The 24,923-nt window shown below is 48.5% G+C and overlaps 1 protein-coding gene across 12 annotated transcripts in view; it reads right to left on the minus strand.

Moving 5' to 3' along the window:
* SHANK3 (SH3 and multiple ankyrin repeat domains 3) overlaps nt 1-24,923 on the minus strand; it is a 376,011-nt gene that overhangs the window by 320,987 nt on the left and 30,101 nt on the right. For all 12 annotated transcript variants that reach the window (XR_010887770.1, XR_010887771.1, XR_010887772.1 and 9 more), the window contains exons 2-3: nt 16,652-16,855; nt 13,411-13,482 (exon numbers count right to left, since the gene is read on the minus strand). Coding sequence is in view for 9 of the 12 variants with exons in the window: in XM_067317628.1 (XP_067173729.1) it covers nt 13,411-13,482; nt 16,652-16,855 (276 nt within the window). In the remaining 3 variants the exon portion in view is untranslated. The remainder of the gene's footprint in view (nt 1-13,410; nt 13,483-16,651; nt 16,856-24,923) is intronic.

The following is a 24,923-nucleotide window of genomic DNA, read 5'->3' on the forward strand; positions in this document are numbered from 1 at the left end:
CAAACATATTATTTTAACAAATTTCACAATAATGAATAGACCTAGAAATTACAACTCTACCCCAGGCAGGCAGCACTTGGATGAACTACAGTGCGAACACACCCATTTCACACATTTCCAATCCAGTTTTTCAGAGCTTCATGAGCAGGCTTATATTTTTTTTTTCTTTGAGCTCATTTCATCAAACCTTGCAGCAGTCGGCTTAGGGAAGTGACTCTAGAAAGTGCTTGACACAGCAGAAATACTGCGCAATTAATGGAGGCAGCTCTTCAGGAAAAGCTTTTACCAACCAGTCAGGCTGCCATCACTGGTCGAGGAACCGTTCTAGAACCAATCCATAGTTGGCTGAACACTTCTGAGCAAAGCAGATTTCCCACCCTATGAAAAAGCTCAAGTTTTAACATTTCCCCCTAACTGGACATAGAAAAGTGAACTCTTCCATGAGACAAAATGAATTCCATCAAAGTGGTTCACTTCAAATTTCATTGTAAGATTTTCCAGTTGAAAAATAGGAAAAAAAAAATCCAAGAATACCAAACAGGATGCTGAAACATTTCTGAGTCTTCTCAAAGACTTCTTAAAAAACAACAACAAAAAAAATCACATATTATTTTGTGCAATATTTTGATTTTTTTCAAATTTTAATTTTCAAAAGGGAAAAACTTAATAGCACTTTTAGAACCAACTCTACAGAGCAGTCTGCAAATCCCAAAAGTTGGGACCCACAAAGTTCATCTCTGCTGTTTCTCTAGCATGTTGAGGAGACAGTGGTGGGAAATTAGACAGAAAACACTACCAAAATGAGACTTTCTAAGCATGAGACAAATTAGTGTTGGGCTGTGAACCTGATTTAAACCAAATTCATTCTCTGTATGGTTAGTCTACATAACCAAACCCAAAATATAAAGCACTTTTTTCTAAAATCAGCACCGTGGATTGATATCATGAACAAGCCATACCATGTATTCAAAATTATCTAGCCATTTTAGTGCACTACCCCCTGCAATGTTATGCCATCTCGGCAGGGTTAATTAACTCAGGCAAAGCATTACGGTGATGCAGATCTGCTGTGCTTCAGCTAGCGCCAAAAACGCTTGCTCTGAACGTCTGCAGAGTCATACGCAGACCTGGGCAGAGATGTCAATGCTGCAAAAATGCACAGTCGGAAGCACAAAGCCACAAAGTGCAATTCAGCCACAAAGTTCACCGCTCCTAACGTCCCCGGGGACGGCAGCGCGGCCAGGGAATCGTCGAGAGCAAAGAGGTAAAGCCAGGCATTAGCTGGAGGCGGCTGATGCCGCGGCCTCATCCCCTCAGTGCGGAGGCGCAGTCCTGCTCCCCCTTCCCCACGGCCTCGCTCCTCACCGGATGCGCCCCACCGCGTCCCTTCGACCGCTGCCGGTGGAGAAACCAGCCAGCCGCCGATGGGGCGGCCAAAACAAACCCAGCAGCACAGCAGGACAGCGCCGACGCACTCGCAACGAGGAGTCGCTTGAAGAGCGAAAAAAGGTCAGGTCTCCGGCATTGGGAGGGGGTGGAGATGTTTGCCGGAAGGGTAAGTGATTCTCACAGCATGAACGCTTGCGTTGCGAGCGTGGCGAAAGGGGAACAAGCATCAGTTGCTGCAGGGCACAAACTTTGCCTTTTCCGACGGCGAGACGTTCCCTTGGACCTCACCGTCACGTGTTACCCCTCCCCAAAAATCTCCCCTCGCTCCTTAAGTAACTAAAGCAAAATCCACCTCCCAGTGCCCATTTCAACATCTCTTCAGCTATTTCCATAAATACTGCAACACTCAAAGAAGTCACAGCTGCATACCAGCACCAGCAAGGAGCGGACTTGACAACTCCAGCAGCCACTTCTAGGATGTGACCACAAAAACGTTCCTCTTTCCAAGCACGACTCAGCTGTGCAGAGTTAACCCCGTTCTTCCCACTCGTGTTTGTCCATATGTCCTTTCCCCTCCCCTCTTAATGGCGGCTTATTGGCAGCAAAGCGCCCAAACCTAACTCAATGAACGATGCTCCACGAATGACCCTGCTGAAGCCACGCGAGTGCTGCCTGCAAGGCCATTATCCCCCCCCGAAGTCTCTCGCCTCCGTCCAAACAGCACAGGATTTCTGGAGGAGCACTGACCTAGCCACCGCGAAGGGCTGGCATGCCCAGGGCAGGGCAGGGTTGTCCTTCTGCGTTGACCGCCTTCTCCCCGCACACCCTGCTGCTGCGGCGACTGGCTTTCCTGCAACGTGGAATTAATGCCACGGAGCGTTTAGGTGATGTCAGGTGCGTCCAGGTGATGCCAACGGCAGCGTCAGTCCCCATAACAACCGCGTTGGTGGAGACAAACCAACGTCGGTGGACACAGGACGTTTGGGGATGGAAGCCAGCAAGGGAAGCGATCCCGTGCGGCACGGCGTCCTGCCAGGCGCCACCCCACGCGCTGCTGCTCTCCAGTCGGCCCGCCGCCGTCCACCCTCTCTCCGCAAGCACCTCCTGCCCACCGCGGCACCTGCCGCAGGGCTCCCCACGGCGCTGCGCATCCCGCTCCCGCTCCCCGACGACGCCTCGCTCCACAGGATGGCAGCACACGCTCGCGGAGGACAACCTCGTCTCCCTCATCACCGCTGCCCTGGGGCCGCTGAGCCAAAATCCTCCCTGGGGCCTCCCGCAACGCAGACGCGTCTTCTGCAGGCTCTCCTCTCCACCCAGCAGCAGCTGGGACCTCAGCTGGCTTCCCGTCCACGTCCCACTAGGATCTCCAATGCTAATCAAAGCACACATGTGCCCACTGACCGACATACAACGCGATACAGAAAACCCTCACTTAGCTGAGCAAACCCCTCCCCGCCAGCTTCCTTCTTTCCCACCCTCTGTCAACGTCCCATCCACCCGGAAAGGCTTTCTCCAAGCACCAGGGCAAAATCCTACTGCAGAGAAGTCTATGGCAAAACTCCGAGTGCCCCCAAAGGCGAACCCTGCACCTCCGCATACGCAACAGTGGTTCGTGACAATTTCACTTTCATGTTGTTATTAAACACGTTTCAGATAGTAATTCAAAGTTCTGCAGTTCCAGGAACACGGCTTACCCAGACCATCAGTGCCCACTAGCAGTGTGCTGGAACGTACTTCTATTATTCGAGGTGCTCAGGAATTTAAAACATAAGTTTTGATACCAGGAAGTTGATGCAGTATGTCAACTTTAACGGAAGCTTTTATATTTAAAAAGGAAACTGAAGAAAAAATGTATGAGTAAAAGGAGTATGCAGAGGCAGGCATCCCTGATTCTGGGATTTGCCTTCTTTCTCTGTAGATGCCTGCTTCTCATCACAGTTCCCACATACCATGCAAGCATTAACGGGCTCACGCATGGAATTTACCTTGGGGGTAATCAATTACTATCTTGACTTTCCAAATGAAGAACAAAGAATAAAGTTCACCTATCCGAGTTTTCACACCAAATCTATAGCAAAGCTTCAAAAATAATTTGTCAAGTCCACAGACTTAACCAGTTAAATTTTACATAGAAGAATGTTCTCTCTTTCCATCAGTTTATAGCTGCTGCTTTGCACGGCAGTGTGCCCAAGATGTGCAGTTCAGTGCCTGAGTTAGGAGTTCACTGCCATTCACAAACTTAAAAACCAACGGAGAAGGACAAGGTGAAGGCAAAGTGACTTCTGATCATTGCTTGTCCAGTTTTGTTCCTTTGAGTTTGGTCCTAGGCCTCAGTGAACAACCAAAATGCCTAACAAAACCAAGAACAAACAACGAAAAAGACCATTTACCAGAACTGCAATGTTATGACGTTACAGGAATTCCATACCCAGAATTTAGACGACACGACAGCCTTGCTCCACTTACAAATGAATCTGAAACAAGGCATTGCAAGGAAAGGCACAAAAAAGAAAAAGTCTTTTGTAACCTAGATCATGTCACCGATCAGGTTATAGCATGGACTTACTAAGAGCTGTGCTTGTGCAACTGAAGCAATGAAGCGTGGCAGGAGACAGGAACTAGCAGCCAGGAGCAGGGTCACCTTAAGCCAGCTTCACTGCCAAAAGAAAGAGGGTTTGGACCTGCCTTCTGAGCAACCAAGCAGTCGCTTGAGGGGCTAGAGTAGTTTGACTTCAGGCACAGAGAGCAGTAGTACTTACAAAAGCTTCCCTATGTTTCCCATTATAAAACAGTTTTTGGTTTCTTATCCTTTGCCAATGGAGAAGTGGACAACTAAATCAATTAAGCTGTTTTCCAGAATCAAGTTAGATAAAAATACATTGTTCCAGTTGAGTTAAATATTTCTATGACCACAGAGAGAGCCATTTCTATATGCAAATCCTTGGGAGGCACTCCGCTACTTCCCAAATAGGTATACAGGGCTATACCAACAGTCAGGTCTGGGAAATAACAGAAATGGGATTATGCAAAAGAACATGAAATTGCCAGTTAAGATATCTTAGTCACTACACCCTTCAAACCAATGCATCAAGATCCAGGAACTCTCGCCCTTGAAGGCCCCTCATGCATCTTGCCTTCGCAGGCTAACAACCAGAGAGTTAAGACACCAAGTTAAAGTTCCTGCTCATTCCCAGCACATCCTGGCTTTGTTTTAGGACCTCTGGAAAAGGACTGGCAAGCAGACCTGGGGAACCTCTGTGAAATAACCCCTGCTCTGCGACGCGTGTCCAAAACAGGAGAGAGGCGCCGTCTCCTCTCACCGGTTGTCCGCAGCGTAAAGCTACGGTTCCTGCTGGGTTTAGTCAAACGGGCCCGTTCCCAGCGATTCGGTGCAGGCAAATCTAATGCAAGCAAGGCTGGACCGATACCAAGGTCAAAAACATTGCACAGGCCCGACCAAACAATTTAACCAAAATCAAACCTGCACTTCTTGGCATAGCCAGAGGCACGCTGTGATCACCACCCGCGGCCGGCCGTCCCCACCAGCTCCCTCCTCGCGCAGGGGACAAGGCAGGGAGCCCACACGCACCCCGATCATCACAGCAAACCTGGGCAGCGGCCTCATGGGTGTCCACGAAGGCTCATGACACACCACGGCTTCACGTCAGCTTCAATTTTTTCGTTTAAATAATATTTCGGTTACACTAAAGGCATCTCTCAGCTTAAAAATACACGTTTAAAACTGAGTTTGCAGCATGACAACTTATGGTAAGGTCCGTACTTACAGGCATTTTACAAAAGGTATTGATTAAATGGTCTTTATGCCAATAGTCATGACTTAAAGGCTGCTTTTTCTGAATAATGTTTAGAATCAGAAACAAAACGTATTTAGCTTTTGAAATCAACTTAAATGACTATATGTCACAACAGTGTCCCATGACTGGGGACATTATATCCAGTTCGCCCAATGAAGCAAATGGTGGTATTTACGTTTTTCCATGTTGGTTTTTCAGTTTATGCAGCACAGAAAGCTTTTCCATGTGATTGTTTTTCATTTCATTTTAGCTAGAAACACAGAGAGTATATTTTCCTTGTTATTTGCACTGATTCACTCACAGCCGAAAGAAGATTTGAGAGCTGAGAAAGTTAGGAAGCTTGCTTTTCTCACCCAATCTATGAATAAAACCCTGGTGGGAAAGGAATGAGATCTCATTATTCTAAGAACTTCAAGGATTTGGAGCCAGGTTTCCAAATGTATTAAGGTGACTAGACATGAAGAGAAGAGAGCAAATGTCAGACTCCCACTGAAATCAAGGGGAGCTAAACAGATGCCTAAACCGCTCAGGCAATTTTAAAACTTCACTAGATACTTTCTTATTTTCTGGCATCTAAATACCTCTGAGAATTTGTGATGAGAACCACTAACGCAGACCAAATCTTCCTTTGTTTAAAAGATCAGTCAGCTTTAAATACAAAAGATATATACTGATAAATTACTTTTCCTCTTCTGTATCCAGTATATTTAAGGAACATTTATTTAAGTGATAAAGACACAATTTAAAAATGTTATTTTGCTTTAATTTTAATTGAATTTCAGCTCCCATCCAAATGCAGTTTGATACAAATCAAAATAATATAAAATAATCATATGTTCATAAAAATATCACATCCCTTTTCCTACATGCAAAAACTAAAACTTGAATGTATTTATATGAAGCTATCCAACTGCTTAAATAAACATTCATAACGTATCTTCCCATGAGCAGAAGCACCATAGTTAGTGTAAAGATTAGGGTGATTTGCAAATCAATATGTTCGAACGGCTATACTAACCAGAGAGAAGCCAGCTTTCTCTGGGGAGGAAAACCAAGACACAGCAACAACTCACGCAAATAAAATTAAGGACTAGAATAAGACTCGCCTTGCTGCTTTACACTGGCGTTTCAAGCCTCTTATTTCTCACGCGCCTTCCTCGCCACCACTTTCCACAGGCCCAGTCCACCTCCATCACGCCACCGGCGGAGGCGGCTGGGCTGGGGGACCGGAGCGCCGGGTTGGGGGTCGGAGCGCCGGGACGCAGCAGCCCAGGCTCCGGCTGCCCCGGGAGCAGGGCCGACACCGGCTCAGCGAGCTCTCCGACGCAGCCGAGCGCACCACCTGCTACGTTCCCTACCGTGTCATCTGGAAACCTACCGAGAAGGAACTCCTTCACAGTGTTGCCATTCCCAGAAAACGAGATGGAGGAGTCTAGTGAGAACAGGCAGGAACTGAATACCTGGCTCTACCCTTGTCCAACAGCCTGGGACGTCCAAACCCCAGCAACCTCTTGCTCCAGCTCCTCTCATGCAATTACGAAGTCTCCGGTGCTTCAGCTCAATTTGCTTATCATTACCCGAAACGCTCCGTGTCAGCAGATGACTGCTAAGCGAGTTTGAGGCATGTTTGCAAAAGTGAGAATGAGGTTAATCGTCAGGAATGTTCTTGGGGAAGGAGCGGAGCGCAGCTCCCAGCTGTCCAGCTGGCAGCCATTGTGTCGAGTCCATTATCCTCCATTAGCAAGAAATTGCAAGAAAAATCAACAGCCTCCAGAAAAAAGAAAAAAAAAAAAAAAAGCTCATTGAGAGGAAACTGGTTCGAGGGAACAAGCTTCTCTCTCTTGAATCGAAATGAATGAAAATAAATGAGATATTCTTCTTGCAGAGAAATTATTCTAACTGTCACTTACTATTCATCGCAGGCTGGGTGCAGAGGGAAGCCAACCGCAGAGGCCCAGCTCTGCTGTATCAAAGAAAGACTAATCTTTTCTCAGGGTCTGGTTCGCTCCAAGCACCAGCCAGAATTAAGACAAACCACTCGACTTTCAGGGCATGGCAGATGCTGCCGGGACACAGTCGCTAGGAAGAGGCTTGCTGGAAAAAACCCTCGGCACCAGCAGCCTGACAAGCTCTCGCAGAGGCTATTAGGCAGCAGCACATAGACGTGTCATTGATTCCCACAAAAGCGTCAAATAATCGATTTCATTACGCACAAGAAGGTTCAAATGAGGCTGCCTCAGTGCTTCTCCGAGCACCGTTTGAAGCGCTCCAGACAGGAAGACGACTGAAGACCTGCAGCGAGATGTTCTGGTCCGTGGTACAAGCCCTGGAGGAGGGAGAGGACGGGGCACGGGACCTCCAGTCGTTCCTGCCACCCCGCAGACAGCGACTCCCCGGAAAGCCCCCCTCTCCCAGCAACAGCGTCAGGCGCTCTGCTCCAAGCGCTGCACTGGGGCGGCGCAGACACCGCAGTCGCTACCGGGTTATTCTCAGTTTGCACCACCGCGCTGGCTGAAGACAGCGTGCACGTGGTGATGCCCCAGGAGTTGGTGCTGCTGCACAGCACCTGCACAGCCGCACGTCCATTCGTGATACTTTCCTGCAAACCCGCTTCACCCTACAGCATTTACTCCTGGCATTAACAGGTTCCTTCTTCTCTTCAATCTAATATTCAGGGAAACAACCGCATTTAAAATAGGATTGCAGATCGGACTGACAGCAGGGCACTGCAGCTTCAACGGGAGCTCCCAAGCTGCGTTTGGATGGCCTGCTCCCTCACGAGCTGCCAGCCCGTCTCTCCTGGGGAACATCGCACAAGACAGGGCGCTGATATTCCCTAAGAAACGGCTGAGGGAACAGCTGGGGCAGGAGGAGAGACGCTGCTTTGACCCTGAAACTGACCCTGGGAGGAGCAAGTCCCTGGAGCGGTCCCTGGGACTCCTTTGGGACTCTTTTAAGAATAAAGTTTCCCACAAGACATATGAAATCTGGGTCCTAAGACTTTGGAAAAAAAAATTCTTGAAAGGAAAAGTTAAAAGAAAGTCATAGAAAAACGCTACGTAGGCCAGTTTTAAAACATAAGCCCTTTAGTACAGGTAGCAACAGCAGCACCAAAACGTCACCCGTCTGCAACCGCGCGCGGGGAGGCCTCGTGCACCAGGCAGCAGTCCGAGCAGCCGCGGTGACGCCGGGCGACATCGGCAGCCCCTGCCTCTGCAGACAGCCCGACTGCCGCGGCTGTGCACAGCGCAGAGCTCCTCCGCCGCCGCAAAGGAGGGAGGGAGGGAGGGAGGGTGCGACGAGGCTCTGCGCCCCTTCCTCCCGCTGCGGCCTCGGCTCTGGCAGCCCGGGCAGCCCACGGGCTCGCGGCCATTGACGAAGGAACGGGGCGTACGGGGCTCGGAGCGACCACGCAGCCTGTCCCCAGGGACACGGGGACGCGGTCCCGTCCCTCCCGGGCTCCCTCTGCACCCTGCCGTTGCAGCCGGGCAGCACCGCCAGGGACCTCCTGCACCAGCCTGCCCCGCTCCAAAACGCTCCCCAGTCGCCTGCCCCAGCCGTTATCGGAAGAGGACGCCCGGTCAGACGGACTGCAGCCACCCGGGCCAGCCTGCTTTGCTCTTAACCATGAAACCTGCCGCCGTGCCCCCTGTTTGTTAATTTGACTGGGTACGGAAAGAGGAGTGCAGAGACGGGTGACGTCTCCTGCAGCAGAGCAGCAGGACAGGCCTTGTTCGTACCTGGGTTTTCAAACGCTGGTTAATTAACTTGCTGTGGAGGGAGGTCCAGGGATGCAGACGGAGCTGATGGCAATGAAAAACAGCCTGCAATATGTCACTGTTGCTGTCCATCCACAGGTTTCAAATTCTTGCCCAGGCTTTGATCACCTTTAACCGCTGTTAATGCAGCATGTTTTTATCTGCAATGCAACCTCGTCTGTCTAGAAAGGAGCTGCAGACCCTCCTCGCACACCACTCCCTCCTCGGGCTGCATGCAGCCACGTCAACACGCTCTCTCCCCCAACTCGCTCTCAAAAGCTAGTGAAGTGCCCTTGGTCGAGGTCCTCCACAGCTTGTCCCTACCCGTCCTCCACCACCCTCCCCAGCATCACCGCAGCCACAACGCCAGCTCCCATCGCCCAGGTGCGTCTCCAGGCGAGCACGGCCTCGGCGCCTCCGCAGCTCCTCGCGCAGCGCCGCGCCAGCATCCTCCCTCCCGTTCGTCGCAGACCCCTCTCTTGCTCTAACGCCTACGGAGAAGTTGACGACAGCTTCGCTGCTAACGCGCTACAAGTGTTGTCTACCAAACTGGCTGCCGCTCGCATTGTTTCTTCATCCTCCTCAGTCTGTCTGCATCCGTCTGCCCGCGCTCACCTCATCCCTAGGTTAGGTCTGTCCTACGCTTCCGTAATTGCGCAGTATAACAGGATCTCTATCCACGGTTATCGCTTCTGGGGTCTATACTAATATCGGTCATCTACAACAGCCGTGGAACATGTGCTGCTAATAATTGCTGGGTTTAAGTGTGCTGCTTCTCTCCCCTTCAAGGTGGCAACATCCCAAGGCTTTTGGCAGCACAGTGTCCTTTCTGGACATTTTGGTAAACGCCAAGATTTTTCTGTCCATTCTGAAGTAAAAGGGAATTGTGTTTTCTAACAAGCATTTTTGCGTACTCCCATTTCAAAACGGTCTACTGCAATTCAGTGGGAAAGATCTATAAGGAACGCCACTGCCTGCGGGTCCCCAAAGGTACAAGGGAGCGAAGCCGACTGACTGGTTTTACCTAGTCACTCTGTTATCCCCGGCAACCTAAGAAATCCGTTTCCTCGCTTCATAGAACAAGTCCACTGGCACTAAAAAGAGGGAGTTGATTTTGATTTTTTTCTTAAATTCTTAAATGTCAGGTACGAATCATGTTTCAACATCGTTACCCTGACAAAAGATTAAAGCAGGTTATACTGCTGCTAAAAGCCACACGCCAAAGACTGACTAGTTTTGTACTCTCCTCTCATCCCAACCAGCCCATCGGCCCCAGGCCTAAAGATTTCACGTACACCACAGCCCCAGGAGGGGTCCCACGATCCCGCGCCCTAAAGCTATTCCCTCACAGCACCTGCAGATGCTGCATCTAGGAGCAAACAATATTTCACTGCCCAAGAGCTTAAGCATCACTACAAAAAACGCATAATCCATCCCGTTCCCATGACCTGAGACATGCACAGCCTGCGCCGTACCGCAGAGGAATCCGCTCCGTGCATCTGTTTTCCTGCAGGAAAACACCAGCACCCTCAATGCACAAGAAGCAGCAGAAACCCAGGCCATGGTCGACCTAGACAAGCAAGCCCGTGCAAGCGAGCAGCCGTGCAGGAGGGAACCGAGCAGCATTCCCTGAGCTGTCTCAGGGACACCTCGCAGCACGCTCAAAGCGGAGCCAGGGCTCCCCTTGCCCTGCCCTCGCGCGCGCTTCACCGCAGCATCCCTCCGCGGGGTTGCGGCTCGGCCCTGGAGCCCCCGCCGCCCCCAGGGCCCTGCTCCCGGCAGCGCCGGCCACACCGACAGCGGAGGTGACAAAGCAGAAGCAGGCGGTACCTGGGTCTTGGCTCGGGGTCTGCCGTCCCCAGAGGTTTGCCTTTTGTCCTTCTGCTCGGCCAGCTTCCTTCCCAGAGAGGATCCCATGTCCCGCCACTGCGCCCCGCGCTTGCCGCGCGCCCGGCTCTCTGTGCCCCCGTCATCCTCAGGCAGGCTGCAGCGACGGGCGTTGAGCACGCACACGCACACGCGCGCGTCCCAGCCTCACCCTCTCCAAGCAAAACAGCGGCAATCTGTGCCGGGTGGGTACGTCGCACCGCCACCAGCCTTCGGAGCCGTCATCTCTCCAAACAGGCAGCCGGCGTGAGTCTCTCACAGGCGCACACACACACACACACACACACACACATCCTCGCGCTCTCCCTCTGCGACTGCCTCCTCTTCTTCCCTTCCACTGCATTGCTACGGGGAGCAGCCTCAGAGGCGGGCTGAGGTCTCCTCTCCCGCGGGCTGATCTTCAAAGAGCACGAGTGTCACAGACAGCGGTGCCACACGGAGGCAGGACAAGGGTCGGCCAAAGGAAATGCACATCAGCATCCTCTTGGCAGGAGTCGATGGGGAGCAGCAGCGCAGTATCTCACCAAGATGCCATATCTTAGTGGCAAGGGACATGTTAAAAATTTTAAAAAAAGAAAAAGAAAAAAGAAATCCTCCACGCTATTTCTAAGTGAAGCTTCAAGCACAGAGATTAAGTAAATATCAATTAAAGTGCATTTATGGTTACCACACATTCTTAAGGGAAGTCCTCAGATGCTACCACTTGGATCTCCCCGTCACAGGCATCTTCAGCCCTGCCTTTAGGAAATCCAGTCCCTACACGGCAAGGCTCACAAGTACTGTGATTCATATCTCCTGGTGTTGGGAAGATGCCGAGAGCTTTCCAGATTTGCTGCCTGGATATTCTTATGCCACTAGACAAAATCTTCATGAGTCAAATCTGAACCCTAACAACAATTTGTTTCTTGTTTCTGCAGCTCTGCAAAAGGAAGACGGGGGACCTGCTTCTTCCCATGAAGAAGAATTTCACCTGGGACAAGCCCTTTGGGAGAACATTTCCTTCCCTTCTGTTTCACATCTGTGGCTCCATCTAGCTCATCTGTTGCTGTTTTATGTGTTAACTGAAAACTTACAACCCTTTCCTGCCTCTCTGTTGAGGAGCATATGTGACCAGAAGCAAAGACAGCTCCGCAGCACCCTGCAGACCTGCATTCACGTAATACAGTAACAAGGAGTCTAGCAGGGAGCCCTGGAAATCTCCTGCAATCCTGCATTCTTCTTAAATAAGAAATGCCCAAAGCATCTCTGCACTTTCTTCCACAGCTCAGGGCCTTCTAAGCATGGGCCACCCCACACGAGGTGGAGCCTCTCCGCATCACCACTCTCCGACCTCGGAGCCCCAGTTCTCCACTGACTCTCCTCGGAAATGAGTCAAGCTCAGCGTGGGGGCTGAGGACGCCTTCACACTGCCTAGCTGTTTGAACGCTGCTCAGCACATTAGAGCCATCAAGCTGCGCACACAGCTCCTGGCAATGGCCAGCCCTGCTGCTGGTGCCCCTCCTTGTTCCTCCTTCCACCCACGGTTCCCTGTATGCTGCTGGCCCTGGCCTCGGAGGAACCAGCGCCAGGGGGCCGCATGCTGTCTCAAGGCACAATTATTAGTAGTAGCGGAAATCCTCTGGTGGTTCCAGGCCACCCTACAATTATTGCTCTTAGTTTCTTAGATGAGAAACGAAGTCGGGGGGTCACCACAGCTGTCCGGGGAAGAGCAATGCGAGAGGGTGTCCAGCCAACGTGCGCCCAGGGACTGGTCACTGTCAGCATCCCTGACCCTGCAGCAGTGACCAGCTGTGCCTGGGCAGGGTGTCCCCAGCCGCAGAGCCTGGGAGCTTTGGCGAGCGCCTCTCCTCCCAGGGAGCACCACGGTGTGGAAATCACGGGCATGCAGCTCACCTTCTCGTGACGCTCCCTGCCTTCTAAACACACAGAAGTCCTTTCCAACACCTGCACAGTTAATCTTTACAAACGCCTTGATCACTGCCCATGATGTGTGGGGGATGCAGGGTACCAAGGGCACTCTGCACACGTGAATCCTGCCAGCAAAATCCTCATCCGCCCGCAGGGGTTAAAGCCGGGGACGAGGCAACGAGCTTGTGTGCAAAGCGAAGGCACGCCGCAGTCGCTCGCTGGGGGAGGGGAAGGCGCGCTCCTCAATGCGCACCATTGTGCTCGCCGAATAAAGCGTCTCTTCAGCCGTCCCATCATGTGTTGCTCCTGCCCCAGCACCCCAGGGAAAGCTAGCCCCGAGCTCCCCCGCAGAGCCCAGTCCAACTGCGCGCCCAGCCGCCAAGCACACACAAGCAGTGCGACTCTATTCCCACGCTGGCACCCGGCAGCAGCTCGGTGGGGACCTTCAGCTGCCCCCAGCCGAACTACCTCAGGCTTTGGCAAGCACCGTGCACTTCTCAGGGGTGATGCGTGGCCTGGCAAGCGGGGAAGGCTGAAACGTACCAAGACCTGGTATTCTCTCTGTGATAGACCACGTGCCATTGGGACAGACTGTCTGTGCTAAACATGCTACCAGGGCTTCGAGCTCTTGGGCTTGACTCCAGCCTTACCTTTGTATGGAGCTTGGCAAACTGCTTGTCATCCAGCAAACTCTGGGTGTACACACGCCTTTTGTACCGGAACTGCAAGAGGGAAGAACGTCAGATATATGAGAAGAACAAAACCCACCATCATCATCATCCACCTCTTGAGCAATTCCAGTAAAGGATGCCTTTCATGAAGACATTCAGTCTAGATCTGAAAACAACCACAGATAGAAAATCCACTCTTGTCTTTCGTAATTTCTTCTAATAGTTAATTGCTTTCCTCACTAAAGAATTCTGACCAATTTTTCATATGAATCTGTCTGGTTTCATCTTTCAAAAGGTGTGGAGTTTGTTCCATTTGTTCTGCTTCTCCCCAGTAAATTAGGGATCTCTCTAATAGCAGATTTTTTTTTCTCCCCAGAAAAGTTTTTACACAAGTAATCTAGACCTTCCTTTAAGCAGATTGAGCTCTAAACCCCTCACTGAAGAATCTTCTTTTCTATTCGCAGATCATTTCTGTTATACTTTTCTATGCCATTCCTCTTTTCAATGTCAAGTGCGTTGACTTTCCCCCCAACACTGCTCCAGTAACAACCTCTTCCATCCCAACCACTCCTAAAACCAACTCACCACTTGTCAGGGTTTGCATTGAAGGGTTACAGGATTGTTTTTTGCCACAGCATCACACTGGGAATTCACTGGAATTCATTTTGGCTTGCTTGACCAACAGACTCATAAAATTTTCTTCAGAAACTTTGTTTTCCAAAAATGAGAGCCCCTCCTTTGCAAACAATCCTTGTCCCCATATGTTTGTCATTTGGCTGACTTAAAGTATACTTCAAGGGTCTCTTTTACCAAATGATCTAGACAACACCATCTGCATCATTATATTCTCTGCCAAACTTTGTTTCATCAGACTATCAGCAGTGATTTCACACTTACACCCAGATCCCTGGTGTAACCACATCAAGCTTGATGTTGGTCCCTAAGAAACTGCACTAGAATTACCTCTATGCAGTGATGATCCCAATGACAACTGCTTTTTATCATTGGTTAGTTAGCCAGTAATACGTTCTAATGACATATTATAGTGCTAAGCCTGAATTTGAATATCACATAGAACAAAATCAAGCACCTCCAAAAGTCTAACTATGTTACCTTTGTATAGCTATCTTTATCGAGCAGAAATATGATTTCCTTAAAGAATGAAACTGTATTTGTTTGAGGAGATGTTTTTTCCATGCATTAGTTGTATTCCTAGATTTTTAATTTGCTGTGAACTTAATCCTCCATCAACATTTCATTATTTTGACTTGAACTGGTCAAAGTTATCTTTGGCCTAAAGTAACCAAGCTCATCCCATTTACTTTTCAATACTGGCAAAACATTAGCACATTTTCAGTCTTCTGCAGTTTCCTCTGTATTCCAAAACTTATTACAAACTTGTATTACTGGGCAGATGTTTCTTCACACGCTTTTTTGTAGCATTCCAAGGTTAAAATTGTCAGGCCTGCTGATTTGCAAATGTTCATCTCTTGCAGGCACTGCCAGGTGTCAGGGTTCACTTGTGCATCCCCGCGCAATGTCACGCTGCGTCATGCAAGCACGCTCTCAGCGGCTCCTCTTCGTCCTCTGACACCAAGTTACAAGAGGTGGCAAATGAACTCCACTCCAGGCCTCTGAGCCCTCTGCAGTGCTTTAGCCCAGGAGAGGCAACACTTCCCTGCTGACCGTTCGCTTTCAGCCTCCTGCACGAACACCCCAGCTCAAGAGGGACTATAACAACCCCCTGCTGCTCTCCCAACTCTCATCCTTGGGGAAACTCCCGCAGCTCCCCCAGATCCCAGCTGCAAATTGCTCCCCACTGCGCGATCACGGCCAAGGCTGTTGCATCAGCAGCTGTGGGGCAATGGCAATTCACAGCTGTTACCCAGGGGCAAGGCAAAGTCACCCTCAGAAAAGAGTTAAGTTCTAGAACACAGTTCACTGCTCCCAACCAAGCAGCAAAACTTTTGAAGAAGTGACTGAAGCAGGCAGCTGGCTCTAAGCTAGTCACAGCCAGATGGTTTTGCTCTGACAGATCGCAAATGGAATGGATTTGCACTGGGAGGACGTACAGACCTGTAAATTTTGAAAATCTCATTCAAAGTTACAAGGTGCGTGAACTGAACACACAATGTTTAATAATGGCTAGAATACAACTGTGTGCTCGGCATACGAATGAGGTAACTACCTCATCAGGAAGGACACGATAAGCTTCTGACGGTAGATAACAACCAGTAGGCTACTGTGGGATACGGTAATACAATCAACCGCCAGGAGAGCAACTGGACCTCATCACTTGGCAGGTAGACCCCACTGCATGTTGCCTGATCACCAGTCTGCTTCACTGTCATTGCTGTTTCATCCCAGTGAAGGAATCGGGAGTATCTACAGTGATCCGCAACAGAGTGAAGCCAGCATCTCGCCTCTCCAGGGAACTCCCGCAGATACCTTCTTTTTAACTCCATATTTCTTCTGTCATTATACACAAAAACTCATTTATCTGATGACTTTCACAGGCAGCCCTGAGGGCTAATGCATCTCTGGGGCTCAAGAAACCTCAATGGTATCAGCATAGGATTAATGTCCTGTAAATAGGTTCTGGACTTTTTGTTTTCCAACATGATTCTCAAGTGGTCAGCTGCTATTCTTATCAAGTTATGAAGAATCAATGTGACACACAACAAATATCCATGTCAAGCCTGCATTTAGATTGCATGCTAAGATATTATGTATGGACATCGTACGAAATCCTACAAAAACAAAGCATTAACGCCTATATGAGGAACGTTAGGGAATTTACTACCTCATAAGTTTACTTGCAAGCATTCTTAATGTTCCAAATGTTTCTGTGTATATTAAATGTTTGTTTGCTAAGAAATTGTGTAGTACTCTCTTTCCAAATTAGCCAGGATTGGTTATAATAACTGCATTCATGTTTGCATTTATAAGAACATGCGTGGTTTAACTGTTTAATGCTTTCTAAATAGACTCTGTGGGTAGAATATAGCAATGAGATTCCTCAATGCAGAGGTCCACATGCAGGTAGCTGAAGTCCCATTAGAGCCAATGGGGATCTCTGCAGCAACAGCCAACAGAGCCTAAAAAAATGCTTCAGCTCACCCTAAAATAGACACCTACACTTGACCGACTGAATCCTTGCCCAAGACAAAACCATATATGTGTGTGTACATATATTAAAAAAAAAAAAAAAAATAGCTACCTCCAAGTAGGGGACAGGAGTATCTGGATTCAGGGGGTACTCCCTCAGCAGGCGCTCCTCATCCAGAAACTTTCCAGCCCTGCCATTGAAGGCTGGCTGGAATAGTCCATAATTCAGAACATCCTTCAGGCTGTGGTTCAAAATGCAGAGAATGCGCTGTTTGGAAACCCATACAGGAACGTCTGGATTTAACCGTAGACACTTCTATGGAGAGAAATAGAGGGCAATTAGAGGTGAGCATCATCAGGGCCCTGTAATCCATAACCATACCCAGGAACAATACTAGTGATAACAAGGAGAAGGATAAAATGGGAAAAATCACAATCTTTTCCATATCAGTTGATTAGTAGAGGGAAAAAAATAAGATTTCTACAATTAGAGAAGGGTAGGACTTAGCATATTCCCCTCTAACCCATTTTCTGGGGCTCAGGGCAGACTCAAGCCCTGTATTGTATGAAATCCCATAAGATATGAGAAGTCCCGAAGAGCATTGCATGGCAATACTAGCAATACTGACAATTAATAACAATACAATAGTAACACTCCATTTAAATATCCTTCTGATAGAGTGTAAGGAGTCTATCGAATACTGCGGAAAGTTTTCATAGGTGTGCAAATAAAGAAGTTGTAAAACAAAGTCATTGTAAACGCTGTCGGGAACCCAACAAGCTCTTCAGTCATTTGGAGAAGAGACCCTGACGAGGGAAACAGCATTCAAGCACTAAAAATCATATTCCTAAATTTCATCCCATAACACACAGGAAGTTTCCCTCGTACGGTAAACAGCTTCCCTCCGTCCTCAAGGCTCAGGCCATCATTTTAAGGCTGTATTTCCTACAGCTGTGGCGTTTGCTGCAGCGCTCCCCCACCGCCCCCGAGCCCGCTGCGACGCCGGCTGGGCAGACAGGCGCGGGAACCTGCCTCCACCCGGAGCCTGCCACGGTTTTGCAGCACGGACGCAGGTGCTTCGGTACTGTTGCTGCTTCCTTTCCCTTGTTCCAGCGGTTTCAGAGCAACAGCAGGCTCTGCACAGCATCCACTCTTGCAGGCAAAGAGCAGAAAAGCAAAGGAACCCCGCAGTGGTAATACCAGCGGTCTGTCTCGGCAACAGCCCGTTCCCATCAGTAACCGCGGCTTCCCCTTCCAGGCCCCTATTTTTATATTTCGGCCTTTAACCTTCTCTCATTCCAGTCACTTTATTCCCTTCCTTGTTCATTTTCTTCCCCCCTCCACACTTTCTGGGGGAGGAGGGAACAACATCTAGTCGTGCTTCGGCGTTCCATTTAAGTCACTGCCTGTCAGTCTCGTTTAAGATTCCCGATTTTTGTTGGAAGACAAAGTGAACAACCACCCCCTGTTCACTTCCTTCCTGCCTCTGCAGCGCTCCCCCAACACTCACTGCTTTCCCAGGCTAAGAGCCTTTGCCCATTCCCACAGAGGACACCACACTTCTGCCCATCCTTGTTATTCTTTCCAAGACCACTATCTCATTCCCGGAACAGGAGACCAGAAGTGCTCGCAGCAGTCAAGGGGTAGGTGCAGCACGGATTTATACTGTGGCATAACCATATTTTGCTCATGAACGTGTTGAACAGTTGAGGCCTGAACACAGGTGTCTACTTGGATTCCGAAACAGAAGCTAACAGACAGATTTGGTCTCCACCTTCTCCACGGGCACCGCAGCTCTTCCAAAGAGCTCTAGCGGATCCGCAGCGCCTGAACTCCTTCTGCCACCAGTACGTTGACTTCTCCCAAAGAGACTGAGAGAAGACGAGCATTCACCCTAGGACCTCAGAAGTAGCTGCACATCCTTGCTCACTCTTTCCAGTAGTCCTATCTTCTACTGTAACATTTAACCTAAGAGGCTGTTTTGGCCCTCTCTCCCCTTAATAGCATCTGTTTGGTTCTGTGAATTAAACAGGCACCGTTTTGAAAAATTAAACAGCTTCGCCCGGAGAAAAGTAAACGATCCTGCTGAGGCACATGGTGGGAGACAGCAGAGCATCTGTGTTGGATTGCGCTGTGCCAGTCCTGGTCGTCTCCGCACCGCCATCCTGCAAAGCAATCATGTAACACAGAGAGCCACCGCGCTGATGCGATGTCTCATTTTTCTCAGGCAATGACAACTCGCGCTTGGCAGCGTGTGTTCGTACTGCAAACAGAGGTCAACGTTATCTATTTCATCGCTGACCATCAGCAAGCCAGCATGCTTATCCACTGCTGCGTTGTCCTATAGCAGGTACTAAGGAAGAGGAGGCAGCTTGCTGGTGCAAGAAATCAGGGGTTCAAAACCTTTGAGAAATGTCAGCTTAGTTCTGTTCCAGCCTGCAAAGAGAAGTGGAATATGAATCATTTTTTCAGGGACCCTTCAATAAAAAGCCAAACACTGCCTATGCCTTGCTACATGCTTATTCAGCCTCTAGGGCTCTTCCTCACTGTCAAATTATGCTTTTCAGCACTAAAATACGTGGCTAACAGAAAGACCACGGACCGACAAACACATGCAAATGCGCACAAGTATAAGCACCAGTGGAAGGAAGGTTCCAGCATAAAAATTTTCGAGTTTTATAACAAGCTTTACATTGCAGAGATACAGACTGTAGAGTATTAACATTTCACATTTAAGAGCGCAAGCAACTTCCATCTTCTAATGTGTCTCTTCCGTTCTCTAACTTGTGTCGGAAATCAGAAGGAAGATGCTTACTTTAGCTGTTAGGTCAAAATGCTACACAGTCCTTTGTGGGCATAATCCAGCTATTTAAACGTCTACTTATGACACCGCAGACACCGTCAGCCCGTCCTGGCTGCACAGCACCCACAACGGCCGCTGCACCCCGGCGGGAGGCGGAAGGAGGGCGAGAGGGAAACAGGGCCAGAAGATGGTAGGAATAGCAGCAGCATTGAGAACAAGTTGCTAACTTTTGTTCATAATCACAAGCGATAATTTTTTCTATACAATTATAAGTTGTGATCACAACAATCAAAGCCTTAGAAACAACTCCTGAAAGAAAATGATACAGATTCTCAACTTTTAGAGAGCGTGGATGACTCTTTCCTGAAGAAAGAGCTCACAGCTTTAGATTCAATCCTGCGCAATGCGCAGGATGATAGACAAGATCTATTCAAGAGCCACCCTGCAATAATGACAATAAAGAACTCAAACTCAACAAATCCGTAAGAGCAAAAAAGCCAAAAATTATTCACCGAAGAGCACAAAAATGAGAAAGAGTTGAAAGGAAATTAAAAGAAGCAGCTGAAAAGGTAATGTGCTTGCAGGCAGTAGGGAGTATATTTCATTATAGCACATTAGAAGCGCAGAGCAAATGTACGGCAAAAATGAAAAAACAGCCACTAAGAGGTCCCCACAAAAAGATGGAACAGTCAAATCAACAGAGCAAAGCAATCTATTGAAAGCAGAAAGATTTCCTTTACTAGAAGGAAGAAAGTAGAAGTTGCTTCCGAATGAGAACAGAAAAGAGCATAACTGACAAGCTACATGCAAAATGACAACAATATTAAAGACACAAAAATTAACAAACGCACAGGAAGAAGGAAGCCTGAGGGAAAGTAGGTGAGGCCAGCAAGCGATCAAGAGGCAAGAGTCACTCAGGGAAGAGTCCCTGAGGGCCCCCCCGTAAGGATCCTCGCTGATCACCACCGCAACGGATGCCGTTGCAGAAGGACTCACGGACAGGGAATAAAAACTCTCTCCCGTGGAAGTGTGAATAGCGCAGATTTGAGAGCACACCTGCAAGCAGCACCGGATCAGCCAGGCCGACGGTGTTCGGCCGGGAGGTCTGAACGCGCTCCAGCGTGAGCCCAGCGAGGCGCTCGCTGTGCTCGGCAGTGCGTCGCGCACACCAGCCGTGCCGAGGGAGCGCGGGACGGGCGACAGCGATCCGTAGGCATGTGTAAAACTAGTATAGGTGTGGGGCTCAACATTTATGTTGCTGAGAGATCCACTTGTTTTCTATGAAGTCCTACCTCCAAAATCTACCAAGAGAGCTTGGAGGAAACCTACAGGTGCGAGAATAAGACCAGCTTGCTTAGCAATTTGCACTCTCATTTTCAAACCATTTTCAGCAAGGTCCTTTGCCAAAGGCTCCTGAGAAACTAAACTGCCACAAACAAGATTTCACTGGCAAAGTCGCATAAGGACCTGTGCTGGGATTTGAACCAAAATGACGTAGAAACGGCCATTATGATGCTCGTAAATTGGCAGCACATCAGGATCTTCTGTATCGCGTGCGGCTCTGGTTACCCCATCTTTTCAGGAGACAGCAGAAACAGGAAAAGTAAAAGGAAAGATGACAAGGGTGACCAGAGGCACAGGGCAATCTCTAGGGGACAAACAGTGCGCACTAAGTCAGAGCTCTCAGCCTGAACGAGAAATGGCCTGGAAAGGATACGCAGAGCTCCACACCTCTCAAACGAAGCAATCACGATGGGAGAACATCAGTTCCTCATAACCCAGGGACTGGGGTACCAGCTACGGGATCAGACAGTATGTGTAAAACGAACAAGCCCAGGCAAGTTTTTTGCCTCTCCGTAAATGACTTTGCTTGGTTTTCTCCAATTACACTTTTTTTTCCTCCAATTATTTACTAAAAGCCTATCTCCTGAAGGAGCAGTTTCAGCAGCTACCTCTTCCTGTGATCTGGGAGGAGATTACTAGTCCCCTGCCTGTTCTTGCTCCACTAGAGTGTGTTAAATCCTCCAGGACCCTCCTCCAGCCGTGCTCCGTGCACCCACGCCCCAAAGCCTCCGGGCTTGCCTTGCACATCCCATCAAAATGCTGCACGACAGTTCGTTTCTCGCAGAGTTTTCATCTCAGGACACTGCAGCACACTTCAGACACCTTTGCATCTAACAACTTCCACTCATATTTTCAAATTCATCTGAGAAAACATAAGGGCTTCAAACACTTTTCTTCAGGAAAAGATGCAACTCTACATGGGCTTATCCTACCCCTGCGGAGACAGACACAGGGCCCACAGAAGCAGGAAATAAAAAAGTGAATTCTAACATGCATGCAGTTTTATAGACATGCAATTTTTCTGCTTGTTTTTTTCTTCCTTTAAATGTAGCCCTAATTTGGAGATTTCTTGAGAAGACCAGAGAAAGTGAAGCCCGAGAGGGATCTAAATAATAAGACAGTAGCAGCCTTGCATTCATAAGAAAAGGAGCTACTGCAGTACCAGAATTCAGTAGAGTTCCTATGAACATCCAGCATTGTGCCGGAGACAGATAGGAATTGTTCGAGTTCATGAGGAAATCCAGAAAAGATAATAGAGGCTGCGTAATCCTCCGGGGCAGCTCTGTTGCCGGCTTGGGCTGGGTCTTGGCCGCCAGCCGTCCCGGCGGAGACGGGGCAGAGGAGCCAACGGCCGGAGCGCCAGCAGGCCGGCAGCAGCGGACAGTGCCCACACTGGGAGGAGAAGACTGGTGCTGTAAAACAGCCCAGCGTGGGAATCGTCTGGAGTGTTCCCACCGGTGATATCGTCAGCCCTACCACCAGCCCTGCGGGGACATGGGACAGGCGGCACCCCACGCATGGAGCAAGATATGTGGAGCCAGCCCTGCTGCAAGGGGACCCGAGACTGCGTGGGCACCTCCTGCACAGCTTTTCTCCACTCGGACACGCAGGCTCAGAGAGGGAGCTGGGTTTGGAAGGGACGGGCAGAAGCGAGAACCACTCCGCGTTGGAGTGGAGAAGGTGAGGGGAAATAAGCACAAGCTTCCTGGGAGCTGGAAGCTGGCAACGGGGAACTGGGACCGTCTTAGAGAGCAAGTTGTGTATGAGGACAATATGGGAGCATCTCGAGAGCTTAATTTGCCTCCTGAGGAACGCTTCGGCCCTGCCATCGGATGTGCCGCAAGGCTACGCTGGGAGAAGTGACCTCCACCAAAAGGGAATATGATAAAGACCAGGAGGGAGGTTCTGAGCTCACAGAGGAAGGGAGGTCTGGTCACAAGCCCTTCTTGCAGAGTCACATGCTGGAGATAACAGAGTATCCCGGCTCTCCAGGTTTTCCAGAAAGATGGTCACTACTTCCAAGCTGATCTCGAAAGATGTTGCTGACTGTTATACACAAAAGTTGCATCACTTTCTGCAATCTGCAGCCTGAGACAGGAAGCCGTCCATAGTGGCAGCAGACCTTTTAAAAATAAGAGTCCAAAAGCCACCTTATTACAACTCTTCACTGGTACTAACCATCCACATCTTACAGTCCCACCAGTCAGTGCTACCAGAGGAGCAGCTGCCTCTGATATAAACGCAGCTTGAAATGAATGTTTAAAGAGATCCAGCTTCTGATTAACTGTAAATGACTGGTTCAGGCCAAAGCTCCCTCTTACACAGAGCTACAACAGCTTAATTATTAGCCACCTGCATGGAAGGGGCTGCTGAAGAGCAAAATTGCCAGCCTGTTTCATCCAACTGCTGAACTATTCATAAAGAAAAGACAGTGCAGAGGAAACGCAAAGGAGTTTTGGACCTGTAAATCAAGCTGATTCCATTAAACAATCTGAGACAGGTTCAAAATATGACTATTATTTTCAGAGACCTGGAACTGTTTATCTATCTGCCTCACTGTGCCATCACAACCAGAGCCACAAACAAATCAATGTCTAACTTTTGATTAGACGGAAAATGAGGACCTGGGAAATACAGAGCAAATCAAGTTTGCTAGAGAATGGAAAAGGGCATACTGTAGTGGGCTTCACAGCACATATTCAACATGTCCTCTGATTCACCAAATTTAAAGCCAAAAAGGCCCATTAGGTCATCTAGTCTGAGCAATAGATCACTGCCCCATAAGTTTCAATCAGTAACTCCCATAATGAGCCAAATTACTTGAATTTGGATAACGTAGTTTCCTGAAAAGCATCCAGCTTGAGCCTAAAAACATCACATGATGGAAAACGCACTCCCTCCTCAGACAGATTAATAAGCCAAATGCTCATCCTCACTTTTAAAAGATGTGTCTTAATTCTTACTTGATTTCTTTTGTTTAAACTTCTGACTATTATTTTTTGTTACATCTTTTTCCACAATACTGAATAGCTCTTTAGTATTCAGTTTCTTTTCACAGTGGTGCCCCCCATTTAATGCAGTCACCTCTCAATCCTTTTTAGGGTGAGCTAATGAGACATCAGTCTCTTTCAGTTCATAAATTATAGTGCATTTTCCTCAGATCTCAAATCAGTTTTGTTGCTCTTTTCAGAAACCTCTTTAATTTTAAATACACTTTTTAATGTGGGAAATTCAGAGCCAGAGGCAATATTCTAGCATCTGTCTCTCAGCCATCATATACAGCTGTAAAATATTGTCCTTACCTCTTCTCACTATTCCCTTGCTTCTATCTCCAGGCATCACATTAGCACTTTTCAAAGCACATGGCAGTGTGGGTTCAGTTTACTTTTGACCACTCCATCCCCTTCAGATGGCCAAATCCTACATCCTTCCCAGAACAGTTCCCTGTTTTGTAGATCTGGCATTAGTCCTTATTGCTAGCTGTAAAACCTTGCTTTTGAATGAACTAAAACATAATTTTAGTTCTAAAAGCTCTAAATTACTGTACGTGTAAATGCAAATGAGAAGATAGGGATGCAGCATCTAACAACCCTAACACAGCAATTGCGGAAACTGGAGGAGCATGTGAGAAACGGACTGCAGAAAGTGGCCAGACCTCGTGCATTCCCTAAATAGCGTGCCCTTTAGCCACTGCTAGAGACTGATACTGGGTCAGACAGACCACTGGTTTGGCCCAGCAGGGCTTTTTTACACTTTTATATATGGCAGGTACGCCCACATCTTTATTCATAACTCCACTGCTGCTTTTAGTCCTACGAAAAGTTTGTCAACAGAGATATTTACTTCTGCTTCCTTGCTTCAAGCTTAACATATTGCAAAACAGTCATTTCTAAGGCATCCTAATAACTTGATCCATCAGGATCATATGGATCATAAAGATCCATAAGGAACTAAACTACTACATTAACCTCCAAGTCCTTTTCCAATGCTGATGCATTCAGTTTAGACTACTGCACAAGCATAAGTCTTTTATGTTTCTCTCTTCACATCATCAACAATGATCTTTATCTACCCTTCTATTATGCTTGTATTAACCTGATTAGGTCGCCCTGAATATCCTCTCTAGGTTCGATCTCCTGAAGATAGCTTTGTATAGCTGAATAGCTCTACAGACCAGGGACAAAAGGGAAGGTTCTCACCTGCATAAATAACAGATTAAAAGATGTGCAACAAGGG

The sequence above is a fragment of the Apteryx mantelli genome, chromosome 1 (assembly GCF_036417845.1).
Source record: "Apteryx mantelli isolate bAptMan1 chromosome 1, bAptMan1.hap1, whole genome shotgun sequence".
NCBI lineage: Eukaryota > Metazoa > Chordata > Aves > Apterygiformes > Apterygidae > Apteryx > Apteryx mantelli.